We start from the raw sequence: 15,881 nt of genomic DNA, 5'->3' as shown, positions 1-15,881 counted from the left end.
TATTAAATAGTATTAGGTATGTAGTAAATAGTATTTAATAGTATTAGGAAGAGCTTTCTGACACTAAGAATTGTTCAACAGAGTAACAGATTACCCACCAACAGGGGTGCCAACTTGAATAAAATATTGTGGGGGCCCAGCTAAGCTCCGCCCTGCATGTGATCACATGATGCAGTGCACACACACACCATTTGAATGGGAATGCCCATCAACTTTGTGGGGGCCGAAGCTGCCACAGCCCCTAGGAGTTGGCTCCTATGCCTACCAACTGAAGCTTGCAGCTTCAGTCCTGTTGTGTATATGAGAAGAGAGACAGGATTCAGGACCTCACTTTCATCCAAAAGCAGGTGAAACATAAATAGTGAGTCAATAAACCCTCTCCAGCTATCTCTCAGTGCATACCAATAAATAGCAAATAGAAACAGCTGGAGGATCTTATAGCTCTTGCTCCATTGGAAAGGAGATAGTTATGTTAATATATTGGCCCATTAGGTTGGCACTTACTGTCCAAAGGCTGGCTCTAAATTTCTCGCCTCGAATAGACTTCCAGCAGTTCAATGAGAGAAAACCTTGTATAATAGCTGGGCCTAACAAGACACAGGCTCATTCTCAAAACAGGCCCCTTCCTCAGAATTGGTATTTGGAGACAGCTGGCATTTATCTGCAAACAATAGGGAGGGCCCACAGGGTGAGCTCATACTGCTTTTGGAAGTTGAAGGACATCAGCTTTGGTTCTGTGGAAAGGTCAAGAGAAATGTGCCTCCCATGCCCTCACCCCATCAGCTCCTTAGGTTTTATTTTGAAAAAGTTAAGGTGATAGTCCTCGCGTTTGCTGGAAGAAGTCGGAAAAATCTAAAGGCTTGTAACCAAGCTCCTTTAAAAAGCCCAAACTTATTTTTCCTTCTAAACCCCCTGGATCCAGAACACTGAAAAGAGAATCTTATTCCTTTCTGATTTTGAACCCTGCTTACAATCCAAATCGGCCAAGCCAAATCATCCCTTAAGCCACTGGTCTTCAACCGGTGGGATGGGGGACCCACCAATGGGCCATGGCCTGGTCCAAGGTAGGCCACAGCAGCAGCATGCAAAATATATGGTTAAAAAAAAAAAATAGAAATTGATTAAAAAGTGGGTCCTTGATCTGAAAAGGTTGATGATACCTGTTCTGGACTAGGGATGCAAAAATCTGTCCATTTTGCTTTCTCATTTTTACAATCTCCACATTTCACATCTGTTTGCTGGATCAGGCCTACTCAGCATCTTGTCCTCACAGTAGCCACCCAAATGTCCTGCAAGCAGGATCTGAACACAAGAGCAACTCTTCCCTCCTTCAGTTTCCAGCAACTGGTAGAGTCTAAAGTCTGCTGTCTAAATTGCTGGGATGCAGCACTGACATGACCGATGAGAGAGAGAGAGAACACACTCAAGGGGCCCCCACTTCAGCTTTGCTTTTGTGCACCCACCCCCTTGCACCAAGCTGATCCCCCAGATCCTAGTGTCCAGCCCTGTGGAGGAGGAAATAAAGTTGCAAAGGGTAAGCAATGCAAATGACTGACTGAAAGAGAGAGAGAGACAACGAACCCTGGTGATAAAAGATAACTAAGGAAATGTAGCTCGGTGTGGAAGGTGGAAGCAAAGGCGTCAACAGCTCTGAGCTCCTCGCCCACATGGCAAGTGTCAACACATTCACCTTATCCAGTGGTGCTTTTTGGGGTGGCGGAGGAGGGAGAAGGCAGAAAGAATGCAAAAACCTGGCCCAGCTCCAAAGTTTTCTCCAGCAGAATAGAAGAGAAAGAGAGATGTCATTCCTTGCACTCTAATTGGCCTTCCCCCAATTTTTGCTCCATTCCTTCCTTTCTGCACCATTTCATGCTTATTCTGCTACGAAGCCAGACAATTGCTTTATAACTCTGGGGGACAGTTTGACCGTCTGCGAGCCAGACTGGAAGCAGCCGCACAGCAAATGCGGGAGAGGCCAAGCTTAGCACCCATTGGAAGAGCTGAGGAACGGCTTTTGTTTTTAAATAATTGTCTCCTCCTTTTTGCCAAAGCTAAAATTTGTGTGTATATGTACATATTTAGCACATATACATATAACACAAACATATATATCCTTAATTTGATAATCCAGGCAGAAGGGGAAGGGGCTTAATGTTTTGAAATAATTCCATCTTCCTTTTCAGCAAAACAAAAGTGTTTTATGTGCCTGTCTACAGAACCTTGTAACTGTAGAATTGGAAGAGTCATTTAGTCTAACCCCTCGAAATGCAGGAATCAAAGCCACAAAATCTCTGACCTGATGGCTTTCAAATCCCTATTTAAAAACCTCCAGCGAAGGGAAGTCCAACGCCTTCCCCTGCCAAAGAGTTCTTACTGTCAGGAATATGCACAACCTGCAGATTTAACACATAGAATAAGAGAGCAAGAAGAACGTACATTTAAAGAAGACTGGAAAACATTTATTGAATATATGGAAAATAACTGTATACAGCTGAAAAAGCGGACAGGATTAAGATAAATGCAACAGAGTAAATAATTTTTGATGGATGTTAAAGTGGAAAATTTATTTGAATGGTTATCGTAAAATATGCAGGGATGTACGATATATAAAATGACCCATGGAAACAAAAGAGGGGAAGTCATTGGATATTTTAAAATTTGTAAAATGCTTTTTCGGAAGTAAAATTGAAAGTTTAATTTTAAAAAATATTAATAAAAAAGAGTTCTTACTGTCATAAAGTTCTTCCTAAGGTTTAGAAGGAATCTCCATTGTTGTCATTTGAATCCATTGGTTTGGGTGAGTCCTACCATCCGGAGCAGGAGAAGACAAGTTTGCTCCATCTTCCATGTGACAGCCTTTTAGATATTTGAATATGGCTATCCTATCTCCTCTCAGTCTCCTCTTTTCCAGGCTAAACATACCCAGCTCCCGCAACTGTTCCTCATAAGGCTTGGTTTCCAGACCATTAATCATCTTGGTCACCTTCCTCTGCACACATTCCAGTTTGTCAATCTCCTTCTTAAACTATTGTGCCCAGAACTGCGCCCAGGACTCCAGCTGGGTTCTGTCCAAGGCAGAATAAAGTGGTACTTTTACTTCCCTTGATCTGGACATCAGACTTCTATATTTCTATCATCTATCTATCTATCTATCTATCATCTATCTATCTATCTATCTATCTATCTATCATCTATCTATAACTATCATCTATCTATCTACTTTATTTATCCAGTTCCCAACTTAGCCTACCTCACAAGGTTGTTGTGGGGATTAAAAAAAGTGTGGAGAACCACGTTGAGTTTCTCAGAGAGAGAGAAAAGTGATACATGAATTCAATAAATAAGTACAAATAAATATGCAGGCCATTTCCCCTAATATAATACATTATTTTGAGTACTTTCCCTAACACACACATATCTACCTGCACAGTTTTCTCCATTATTTCCAACCAAAGAACTGCATCAGAACTCTGGAGAAGTGCACATTTTGCAGGATAGCAACATTTCACTCCACATATTGTTTGAGGAAGAGCAAATCATGCAGGCTTGTGTTGAAATGCCAAGAAAGCCAAATTTGTTCTGCATCCCCTAAGTCAGGAAACCAGCCTGGAATTTCCTGCAGGAACAGAACATGTACATGGCGGAAGACTCAATTTTTAAAAAAGAAAAAAGAAAAGAATAATGTGGACTAGCATCAACATATTTGGACTTGACCTGCAAATCTGGCTTCAGTCTAGCCCTGCTTTGAATGTGACTCCATTCTGGTCCTCTTCTCAACGATGTGTCACCTGACTTTCACACCCAAACCCAAGTCTGGCTCTTGGATAAACACCCCTGCAGATGCCTTGAAGTCTGTAGGAGGGGGCCGTTATTTTGCTCTTTCCCTCTCTTCACATCCTGCACCCCATCAACCTGCTCGCTCCCCCACCCACATCCATAAAAGCATCTGAAAAAGCAGCACCATTGTGGGGAGGGAAACACCATAAACTTTTTTTTTTTAAGGCAGAGAAACAGCTGGGAAAGCCATTACCCACTTTATGGGCCCCCAAGATCAGGGCTGCCCCTTTCATTTGGGGGGGCGGGGTGACCGTCTGCAGCCACAATAAGGCCAAGGGGGGCGGGTCACCATAGTTCAAAGGAGGTCCAAATTCAAGACTCCCCAGAAATAAAACCTGACCTCTAAACAGAACAGGGAAGATGGACAAAAGAAAACTTTCCTCAGCTGCCATAAAAGTAGTTAAGTGGGCTGGGCTTGAAGACACCCCCCCCCCAAAAAAAAAACACACAAAAAACAAGCCAAGTTTCTCCTTTGAAATAAGCAGCATTTGATCCATTTCAGTTCCTAAAAGGACATCAAAATTTTGTTGGTTCTGCACTTGTAGGAACTCAATCCTTTAGTTTAGCAGCCCCAACATTTTGGCGCTCCCTGCCCATCGCTACTTGGCAGGCGCCTTCACTGTACTTTTTTCAGCACCTGCTAAAAACATTTTCGTTTAAACAAGCTGCCCCAGATGTTTAGAATGTTGGTGTGAGTTTTAATCGGTTTATAGTCTATTCTTATGTGAATTTTTCGACGCCTTACATTATTGCTGTTTATTTTTTCTTATTGGTTCATTGGGGGGGGAGTTACAATCAAGTGGTGTATAAATTTTATGAAATAAATAAAAGGAAGGGGAGCCTGTGACTCTCCAGTTGCTGGTGGGCCAACTACCATCAGCAACCCCAAACCATGATGATGGATGATGGGCAACATAAGGACGGTCACAGATGCTCCGCATCACCCCTCCTTATGAATGAAAATCAACTGTGCTGGAGCTTAAAAATTAATATGCAAAAGTTTAAAAGGCGCAAGGAGATAGGATAATATTATATTAAGGATGGAATAACAAATAAAGTGAATAACGCAACAAAAATAATAGCAGGTAAAGAAGATCGCACACAGGTGGAGGGAAATACTGGGCTATGGGGGAGGGAAGTGAAGGGATTAATTTAAATTGTTAAAGATTGGTACAGGATTTAAGAGATTTAATTTTTTATAAAGATTCTATAAGGAAAGCAGAAAGCAGCAAGACATATCAAGTAAAGGTATTGGAGAGGAGATCAGTGTAAATGAAAACATGAGACTTATGGTTTTGTTACATATGATTTTATTTCGGAGTTGTCTTTATTTTGGAGTTGTTTGTTGTAAAGAATGTATATTATGCGAATAAAATAATCAAGGGAGAAAATATGGGGGGGGGGATGAATGAAAATCAACTCAGTACTTCTGATCATGTTTAAGGTACCATTTCTTCTATGGCCCCCAACCCCAGTTCTCACACAAGCCCCTTCTGTCCCTTGAACAGGACGGGAAAGAAAGAACACACACTTCTCCTGAGGAATGCGGAAGAGTTTTTACAAAAGGGTATCTTTTAAAAATAGAAAATATTATTGATCATAGAATCATAGAGTTGGAATAGACCACAAGGGCCATCGAGTCCAACCCCCTGCCAAGCAGGAAACACCATCAGAGCACTCCTGACATATGGTTGTCAAGCCTCTGCTTAAAGACCTCCAAAGAAGGAGACTCCACCACACTCCTTGGCAGCAATTGATATGCTGAGCAATGTTTTAAAAATGTATCTGTAATATTACATAAAGTGCCAGCGTGCTGTAGTGGTTAGATTGCTGGACCTAAGAGACATGGGTTCAAATCCAGCACTCAGCCATGAAACTTGGGAGTCAGTTCCTGCCTCTCAGGGTGACCTGCCACATGCAGTTGTTGTGGGGATTAAATGAGAATCTGAGAGAAAAAGGTCCAACATTCCAATCTGGCCATGAAGCACCCCAGGTGTGTCCAAGTCCCTGCCTCTCAGCCTGAACCACCTCACAGGGTTGGTGTGGGGATTAAATGAGGAGGAAGTAAATCAATTAGCCCACCCTGAGCTCCTTGGAGAAAATGGTGAGATATACATGCACTAAAAGAAAAAAGAGAGGAAATGCTTGCACCTGTGGAATGCGCTAGTTGGGTACTGCCCTAAGGGGTTTGCCATCGTCTTCAAGATAGTGATCCCATATCAGTCCCAAAAGATACTTGATGTCATCCTTACTTGAAAGCATTGTAGTAGTAATAGTAGTAGTAGTAGTACAGTCATACCTCGGGTTGAAGTAGCTTCGGGATAAGTACCGTATTTTTGGCTCTATAGGACGCACTTTTCCCCCTCCAAAAATTAAGGGAAAATGTGTGTGCTTCCTATGGAGCGAATGCAGGCTCCTTGGCTTCAACGATAGCAACACGAAGCCTCCAAAGCGCAGAGGGAGGCTTCGCGTTGCTTTCACTGAAGCCTGGAGAGTGAGAGGGGTCGGTGCGCACCAAGCCTGAAGCCTTTGGAGAGCAGCGCGAGTTCCCACTGGGCTCCGCAGGCTTCAGGTTCCTTTCGCTAAAGCCAGGAGAGTCTTGCTCTCCTGGCTTCAGCAGAGAGGGAGAGCTGCGCAGCGCCCCTTCAGCCAAGTGGGAGGAGAAATGGAAGGGGCTCCATTTCTCCTGCCGCTTCGCTGAAGGGGCGCTGAGCAGAGAGGGGGAGAATATTTTTTCCTTGTACTCCCCCTCTAAAACAAGCTGCGTCCTATGATCTGGTGAAAAAAATACGGTATTTTTGGGTTGCGCGCTGCGGCGACCTGGAAGTAATGGAGTGTGTTACTTCCAGGTTTCGCTGCTCGCGCATGCGCAGACGGTCAAAATTATGTCACGCGCATGTGCAGAAGCGGCGAGTTGTGTTAGCTTCTGAATACGAACGGGGCTCCGGAACAGATCGCTTTCGCATCCAGAGGTACCACTGTAGTTGTTATAATTAGAGAAGACAACCTGTCCCTCACACACATACACACAAAAAGCAGAATCCTATAGCGGCCCAGAAATTTGATGTTTGACCACAATGGAGCAGAGATCCCCATCTCCGTGTCAATGTGCTGATTCTGCTTTGATTTGGGATTTTCTCTCTCCAAGACCTGGCATGGAAATGGCATTGCCCATTGCCAAGAACAACAACAGTAATGGATACCTAAAATCCTGGACTGCCTCTTAGCTCTTGATAAAAGGCAGTTTGCTAAAGAATAAAAAGTATGAAAGGTTACCCCGGGCTCCCAGCCAGCAATGCAAAACTCTGGGACCCATTCACTCCGATATCCCTGAATATTAGGAATTGCAGATGGTGTCTGAAACGGTAAAGAAGCGCTCGGCTGGATCAGGCCAGTGGCCCACCTACTCCAGCATCCTGTTCTCACAGTGGCCGACCAGATGCCCATTATAGGAAGCCCATAAGCAGGACCTGAGCACAAGAGCAGCCCTCTCCACTCCTGTGGTTTCCAGCAACCGGCATTCAGAAGAATTGCTGGCTCCAGCTGCGGAGGCAGAGAACAGCCATTGTGGCTAGCAGCCACTGATAGCCCTCTCCTCTGTGAATTTGACTCTAAATCCTCTTTTAAAGCCATCAAAGTTGGTGGCCATCTCTGCCTCCTGTGGGAATAAATTTCATAGTTTGCACTGCATGAAGAAGGACTTTCTTTTGGACTGAATTTCCTTTAGGACTGATGGTGGCAATCCCCCCCCCCCCCCCCGTAGGACTCCCTTTCTATTGAGATCAAGCAGGTTCCTTCACTATACAGTGGTACCTCTGGTTACATACATCATTTGTTTCGGAGGTCCGTTCTTAACCTGAAGCACCACTTTAGCTAATGGGGCCTCCAGCTGCCGCCGCACAATTTCTGTTCTCATCCTGAAGCAAAGTTCTTAACCCGAGGTACTACTTCCAAGTTAGCGGAGTCTGTAACCTGAAGCGTATGTAACCTGAAGCGTATGTAACCCAAGGTACCATTGTACTCTCTTCAGTGCCTATTAAAAGCATTCTTCTTTAGACAAGTCTGCCCAGATGTTTACAAAGTTGATATGAGTTTTAATCACTTGTTTTAACTTTTGGAATGTTTTAAATTATTGCTGTTAACTTTTCATATTGATAATTTTACTGTTTTAACTTTTTTTTGTAAAACTGCTTTGAGGTTTTGCTTTGCCTTTTTTTTTACAATCAAGTGGTGGTGTATAAATTTTAACAAACAAATAAAATATTTTTTATCCCTCCTTGGATATTCCAACATCCAGCTTTGCTGGGTGTCCATGAGATCTTGCACTACAACAAAGAGAGGAAAACTTTTATCTATGAAAGGCCTGGACCACACGTTTGGCCAGAGATGTTCTCACAGTAAACATTTTAGGGGGAGGGGGGCAATATAACCCGGTTCCTTCCAGAATGCTTGGAGGTGTGTGTCTGTGGAGAGGGGGCTGCTAACTTGCAGTCACACATGCAAAGGCACAAAAGGTGGCTTCTGAGATACTAGGGGCCCCAGCACTGCAGGGCTAGGCAGCACTATCTGGTTTTGAAGAGCAAAGCAAACATGAAGAAACATGTTTAACCTATGCTGTTGACATATAAAGGGGGATTTAATCTTTTCCCCCTTTTTTTTTCTTCTAGTTCTTCTTAGCAATTGCTGAGTTTTGAACAAAATAGTCCCAAGGGCAATTCTCCCCTGTGAAAACAATATTTTAACATTTCATTATGAAATTGCAAGATTGCCTACGCAGAAATGGAGAGCGGGGTGGTGATGGTGCAGAAACCAGACCTTTGTCCAGTTTGCAAGCATGACGGCACACCAGTCATCCTAGTTCAAAACCAGCTTTCAGGAGGACAAGGACAGTCCTCTCATTTTGCAAAGCCCAAGGTCCACATCCCTCCATAGACAACCTTCGGGCCACTTGGTAAAGCAGAGGTGATCAACTTCAGGATCAAACCATTGGCCCATCTAGTCATAAGAAGATAAGAAGAGCTTGCAGGATCAAGTCCATCTAGTCCAGCCTCTTATTCTCACAGTACCCAACTGGATGCCCTAATGGGAAACCCTCAATCTGGACCTGAGTGCAACAACATATCCTTTCCAGTAGCTGGACAGGAAACCCTTGGGCATGGTTCTGCTATCACAGCCGGTCTCTTTAAGAGACTGGCTGCTGGATCAGGCTAAAGAGGGCTCATCATTGTCCAGCATCCTGTTCTGAGGTTGGCCAACCAGATGCTCCAATGCAAAGCCTTCAAGCAGAACCTGAGCACAAGAACACTCTCCTGTCCTGCTGCTTCCAGCAACTGGTATTCAGAAGCAGACTGTGGAGGCAAAGCCACAAACCTGAGGCACATCCATGCCCAATGGCTTGGCTGAAGGCAAACCCTGACTCACAGCAAGTCAAAAAAATGAAGTCTAGATGGGGTTTCACTGTGTGCCTTAACCACACTCTCACTTTCAGGGTGGAGGAATACCAAGAATCCAGGAAGAGCGGATGCCATCCTTTTGAGCTCTTCATGGGTTATCTTGAGGCACCTCTTCTACACACACACACACACACACACACACACACACACACATCGCAGCAGCAGCACAAAAGAGAGAATTATTCCATCATACCCACAACACATGACTCAGTTGCCTTCCAAAAACTTGGGAGTTGGGAGTCTTGGGAGAGAGAAAAAACAGCCAGAAGATAGCACTGTAATTGGGCGTGGTTGGGAAATCAGTCTGAGGGGGCCATACAGACAGAGAAATGACCACAGTCTTCTGCCTTTGGATGGTAAGGTTTTTCAGTTTGTGTCCACAACTTTCTAAGCAACCTTCCAGAGGCCATGAGCCAGTTGTGGGCAAGGCTAGAGGAAAAGGTGAACAGAGGAGCAGATGTGAATTTTATCTTTGTGCAGTAGACTAGTTTCAACACCCACACGCCTCCTCCATCCTCTGTCCAGGCAAAGCAAAAGGCATCATCACAGATCAAGGACACATCGCAGCCAGACAAAAGCAGTTGTTAAGGAGCAGGGCCAGAGAGGGGTGTGGTCTAGGAAGAGAATGTGGCTTGGGGATGCCCTGAGGGCCAGGTAGAGCATGCTGGAGGGCCACTTCAGCCTCCCAGGACTCGTGTTCCTCACTCCCTGCCTTCAAGACCAATGCATTTATTATGACATAAGTTTTCATAGACTCAAGCCTTCTGCATCAGATTCTAAAAATTTGCAGGTACCCAAAGGAGAATATTGTGCTTGCTGTTTCATACAATCAAAGAATCTCAGAGTTGGAAGAGACCCTGAGGATCATCTAGTTCAACCCCCTGCAATGCAGAAATCTCAACACAGAATTATAGAAGAGTGGGAAGGGATCCTGAGGGTCATCCAGTCCACCCCCCTGGAATGCAGGAACATGCAGCTGTCCCATACAGGAATCAAACCTGCAACCTTCGCATGATCAACACCAAGCTCCAACCAACTGAACTATTTGGGGGCTCGTATGTGTGTGTGAACCCTACTATCACTTTCTACTGAGTCAGACCCCTGGTAGCTGACTGGTAGCAGCTCGCCAGGAGTTCAAGCAGAGGGGCTCTGCCTACCCTGTCCTGGAGATGTCAGAGAATGAACCTAGGACCCTTCTGCATGCAAAGCAACAATTCCCAAAATAATAAAGTAATTATTCTAGTCCTCATCATTCTGGATAAAGGGTTCAATTGAACAGGAATGTAGGGAGCTGCCTTATCCTGAATCAGACTACTGGACTTTCTAGCTCAGTACAATCTGCACTAAGAGCGGCAGGGGATATTTGTAGCCCTACCTGGAAATACAGGTGAGGATTGAACCTGGAACATTCTGCATGCAAAGCAGGTGCTCAGCCACTGAGTTATGCTCTTCCTCCAAACTAATAGCCCAGTCCTCATGCTTCTAAATAAATAAGCTGTCTCATATTGAGTTCACCCATTGGTCCACTGAGCTCAACGCTGTCTGTGCTGAGTGGCAGAAATGGGTCTCTGCCTTTACAGTCAGGGGACCTTCTCAGAACCTACCTGGAGATGCAATTGGCAACTGAACCTGGGACATTCTGTATGCAAGAGGAAAGCAAATTCCTTGGAGGCTGTAGAAGGAGGGTTTTATCCGCACAGTTCACACATTTTATTCGTTATTTATTAGGCATTATCATCTCTCACTCTTTCATCTTACCATCTTAGGGCACATTGCAAATCGATTAAAGATGCAAAGGACCAAAGAAACAGGGCAGAGTGAATAAAAATAAGATCATATCATGGGGGGATACGATGAAGACAACCTTTGTCACGGATGCAAAACTTTGGAACTAGTTCACTACAAAGTTTACTATCATGAATGGAAGGAATCAAACCCAAAGCAACACTAAAAAAACGTAAGGCAAACTTGCTGGTTCAGGTCAGTGGTCCATCTAGTCCAGCATCCTGTTATTACCATGGCCAACCAGGTACCTGAATGGGAAGCCCCAAAGCAGGAGCCCTCTCCCCCTCCTGCAGTTTACAGCAACTGGTATTCAGAAGTGTTGCTGTCAGTCAGAGCATAGCACTGTGGCTAGTGGCCATCAATTTGCCCTTTCCAGTGGCACCAACCCTGGTGGTTAAGAGATTATTAAGAGAAGGGTGCAAATGCAGCCCCCCACCCCAGCTATCTCCAAGTGCAGCACATCATGAGGCAAACCACAGAAAGAGGCCACACTGAACCTGCTTCTCAGAACTTTTATCATGTTCAGCTGTGAGCATCAACCAGGAGAGAGGGGGGGGGGAGAAGAGAGGGAGAAATCCAGACAGTGGCAAAGACTAGCAAGTCAGAACAGGGCTGAAAAGCGCTTGAAACTCTTGTCATAAATAAGGAAGAAGAAGAAAAATCACAGGTGTAAATTAATTTGAAAGAAAAGGAAAGGAGGAAAAGGAGGAGGTGTAAGACTGGGGGTGGGAGTGGTGTCGGGGAATCCCCTCATCATCCAATATTTCTGTCAAGACCAGCCTCCTGGATCAAGGCTGGCTGTAGCCCTTACAGACTTTGTAAATAGTCCTGCCAAATGCATTGTGCTTTTGGGGAGATTTTTGGGAGGAGAAGATGCATTGGAAATAGATTTAAAGAGAAATAAAAATTAAAGGAGGGGAGGAATATCATGGGGGTGAGGGAAGAGCAATAGGTATGTTCTTTAAAGTTCCAGTTCCAGAAAGATGCTAGGATTCAGGATTTGCCTCTCCCCCCCCCCAGGGGGGGGGGGCGGGATAAAAAAAAATTACAAATCCCCCTAAAATCCAGAAGTGGAAACTGTTAACCAATACAGTTTTTCCTGCTTAAAATGCCCGCCCCCTAAAATCACAAGGAGCTGCTTATTCTATTCAGAACTCAAAAGTCAAAACGCAGAGCTGGACTGGGAAGTTAACTGGATCACTTTTCTGCTATTTTTCTTTTGAAGAGAAACTTTCCCACACCGTGGTGGGATCACCGCCGGAGTTTTGCAACAGTTGCAAGATCAGGCCTTTTTCCTCTCGATTTTGAAAGCCTCTTTCGGATCTCTCTCCCTCCCCCTCCACTCCGCCCCACGTTCAATCGCGCAACCCACTGCCAACTTCCAAAGGCGAAAAAGGAAACGCAGCCAGACCCGATCCCAGAAACGGTGTCTTCCCCTCAAACAACAACAACAAACCCATTCCCTCCCCCCAGCAATTAAGAGTAGGGTTTTTTTTGGGGGGGTGCATGGGCTCTTCCTTGGACTGTCCCAAGGCGCTCCATGCAAATTTGCAGAGATCACTTTTTTAAAAAAGCCTTTAAAAGAAAAATCAAATGCAACACAACAGATCGCCGTGGCCTGCCATGATTTGCCCATGATTTGCACCGGGAGAGTGAAAACGACGAGGGAGCCTTGGTGAAATTGACAAGGCCGCTTCTTTGAAATGTTATCAAAGGGGTTTTCGCTCCTGGCCACCCCCTTTCCCCTCCCCCCCCCCTAGAGAGCGAGCGGAGAGCTCGGACCTTCTCTGTGATCAAAAGATCGGCTGCGTAATAAAGACATTTTACCTCCCCCACAACACACCCCATTTCCCAGATCCCTTTCCACGACACTCAATATTGTGTCTCTCTGTGTGTGTGTGTGTGTAACACTGGCAACATAGAGATATTACAATATAGCTTAGCATTTTTTTCCCAAAGCGGCCCCTCTCCAGTTCCCCACCACCACCACGCCGCCCCGCTTTCCTTTTTTTTTTTTTTAAAAAAATAGAAGCCGAGGAAAATCAGCCAATAAAACTCACCCAATGGAAGAAAATGCTTGGTGTCCATCGTTTCTGGTTTAACTCATGCCAAACGCGATTTGTGGGAGAGCGATCGGTGGAGGAATTTCTTTTTTCTTTTTAATTAAAAAAGGAAGAGGAGCAAAGAAAGAAGAAACCTCACAGGACCAAAAAAAAAAAAAAATCAAAGCCGGAAGAAGGGTTTTGGGGTGTTTTTTTAGGAGGCAGATTTAAGTGATTTTTTTTGCCCCCTCTCCGCAAGAATTACTTGTGCAAAGGTTGGCTGTTTGGAGATTGGTTTGTTGATTGGGGGGGTCTCCCCCCTTTCGCCCCTCTCTTTCCTGCTCCTCCTCTACTCCACCCCACACTTGGAAGAAAAATAAAAAAGATGAATGTGACTGTCTCTAGGTCTGGATAGGAAAACGCCGCCAAGAAAGTCCCAGCGAGAGGCGAGTCAAAATTCCGCTCCCACGGGGTCCGCGCGAAGCCGAGACGGAGGGAGTTGTTGCAAACTCACCCAACAATATAACTAAAGTACTCGGGTGTGTGTGCGCGCCCGCGCGTGCCCCGCTCTGTTTCTGTCTCTCTCACTCACTCGCTCACTCGCTTTGCTGCTTCTCCCCTTCCACCGCCCGCAGCTGAAATTGCAAAAGGGACCCCGCCAAGGGGTAACCTGACGGCCGACAGGTCTAGCAGCGACGGGGCATTGTCCGGGTCTCAGGACGCGCGCAGCTGGGATTTTAAGGAAGGGGAGTTTCGGAGGGGGAGATTTCCTAGGGACCTTAGGAACCAACTCCTACAGCCAGGCTCCCTTCGTCCCCCACATAACATACTTGAGGGGGCTTAGGGGACCCCAAAGTTGGTGGGCATTGCGAGTCAAATGGTGTGTTGCCTGCCATGTCCTGCGATCGATTATGCGTGGCGGGGCTTACCTGCCACACACCCACCTCAATATTTTATTTAAGTTGTCACCCCTGCTAGGGACATAGGATGCTGCCTCATCCTGCATGCAAAGCTTAAGCCCACCAACTGAGAGCTACTGTATATGGCCCTTATCCTAAGATTCTAGTCCTCATCGTTCTGGATGAAGGGCTGCCATAGATAGAAACAGTGGAAGCTGCCTTCTACAGAGTCAAATCGTTGATCAACCACCTCAGTACTGTCTTCACTGACTAGTAACAATGGCTCTCCAGGGTTCAAGGTGAGAGTCTTTCCCAAAGGTGTAGTGGGGGGGCTGGGGGCTGCCCAGGGCACAGTTGTTGTTTTTTGAGGGTCACAGGGAGGGCATCTTCCTTCTCAGCCACCCTCCAGCTGAGAGGGTACCTGAAAAGGCTGCAGCAGCCCAGGTGCCCGAAGAGCCCAGCGCTGCTTGCAAAAGCAGCTTGGGGCTGGGCTCGCAGGGTTCCTGAACCGCCATTTCCCTCCCAGCTGCCCTCCAGCTGGAGGGTGCCCGAGATGGACACCCCAGCTCCCTGCAAGCCCAATGCCACCCCTGCGAGTCTCACAAATCAACTCTGGGTTTGCAGGGCGCTATGAATGTGCCCCTCAAAGCCAGCCAGCCAGAGAACCAGGGTCACTCCAGCAGCATGCCCAGTGTCCATGCTGTGCTGCACATGCCCTGGCACATGTGCACCTGCCCCAGGCGCTGAGGGGAATGCTCCACCACTGTCTCTTCCCTCAGCCCCACCAGGAGATGTCATCAGGAATTCGACCTGGGACCTTTCCTGTGTTGTCCACAGGCTCCACCATCAAGTGATAAGCCTTAAAAATGAAGTAAGGTTCTAATCCTCATGGTTCTGAATTAGGGTTGGTTTGGCATCTGTCCGTCCCATGAGACAATGGAGGAGTGCACCTTTGGGGGTGAAGTCAAACTGCTGGAAGGTTACAGTGTCTGCTGTAGCTGTAACTGCTGCTTCTTGCATTATCGTTGCTGCGTTTTCAACATCAAAGTGACCTCTCTGGGGTGTAAGCCTGGACAGTGCGCATGGAGGTCCTGGGCTGGTCAGATGACAAGCAATACATTTGGCACCAACTTGGCTGCAGGAGTTGCCCAAAGGAGGCATACAAGGTGCCAGCCATCCACTTTAGGGACTCTGCTCCAGATTTGTGTAGGGTTTACTCCTTTGCCTTTTCCTCTCCCAAAGATGTCCCACAATGCAGTGGATAGAGATTATTCCTCAGGGTTTACTCCCAAAGCCTTTGTCCCTAATGAGTATAGCCACAAGGCAGCAGAGGTTTAAGGCCAGAATTTTCCTTCTAGGTTAAACCTCCAACCTTCCCAGATTGAGGAGCTCCTTCTGCCCCTCACTTCCCTCTCCAGCACATGCAGAAACCATCCACTGGACCCTGTCTTTGCATGCAGGGGGTAAACAGGTCCCTAGCTCAGATTTTGAGACCCATCGGCTCTCCTCACCTGGCTTAGCTGGCCAGTTGAATTCATTTCCCAGGGTGTGGCTGCTGTCACATGCCAATAGCTTCTAGGAGCCACAGGTGAGAGCTGAGTGCAGCGTGGGGTCCAAAGGTGGACAAACTACCCCAGATGGAGCATGATGTGTCCCCCCTGCCCCCATACACCCTGGGTTGTGTTATGACCTAGAAAGCTCCCCACAGTTTAAAGAACAGCAACCACTCCTGACATGGAGAAAATGAGCCTGTCAGCATTGGTACACTCAGGGCATGACTTTAGGACTCAAACACCATCCGTGGCTCTGCTCAGCATAAAGAGAACAGAATGCAGCAGGGTTGGCTTGCCCCATTTTGAAAGGAG

At 46.1% G+C, this 15,881-nt stretch overlaps 1 protein-coding gene across 6 annotated transcripts in view; it reads right to left on the bottom strand.

Annotated features, from left to right (window-relative positions):
• Positions 1-13,727, bottom strand: part of RXRA (retinoid X receptor alpha) — a 118,473-nt gene extending 104,746 nt beyond the window's left edge. For 4 of the 6 annotated variants that reach the window (XM_028714239.2, XM_028714240.2, XM_028714242.2 and 1 more), the window contains exon 1: positions 13,136-13,725. In XM_028714239.2, the coding sequence (XP_028570072.1) occupies positions 13,136-13,163 (28 nt within the window). In that variant the 5' untranslated portion in view covers positions 13,164-13,725. Of the gene's footprint in view, positions 1-13,135 lie in introns of all 6 variants that reach the window. The other 2 variants (XR_003704518.2, XM_028714241.2) reach the window with 2 other exon arrangements.
• Between the last annotated feature and the right edge of the window lie 2,154 nt (positions 13,728-15,881).

The sequence above is a fragment of the Podarcis muralis genome, chromosome Z (assembly GCF_964188315.1).
Source record: "Podarcis muralis chromosome Z, rPodMur119.hap1.1, whole genome shotgun sequence".
NCBI classification, from domain to species: domain Eukaryota; kingdom Metazoa; phylum Chordata; class Lepidosauria; order Squamata; family Lacertidae; genus Podarcis; species Podarcis muralis.
The sequence above is the reverse complement of the archived record's forward strand: the minus strand, read 5'-3'. Positions and strand labels throughout refer to the sequence as shown.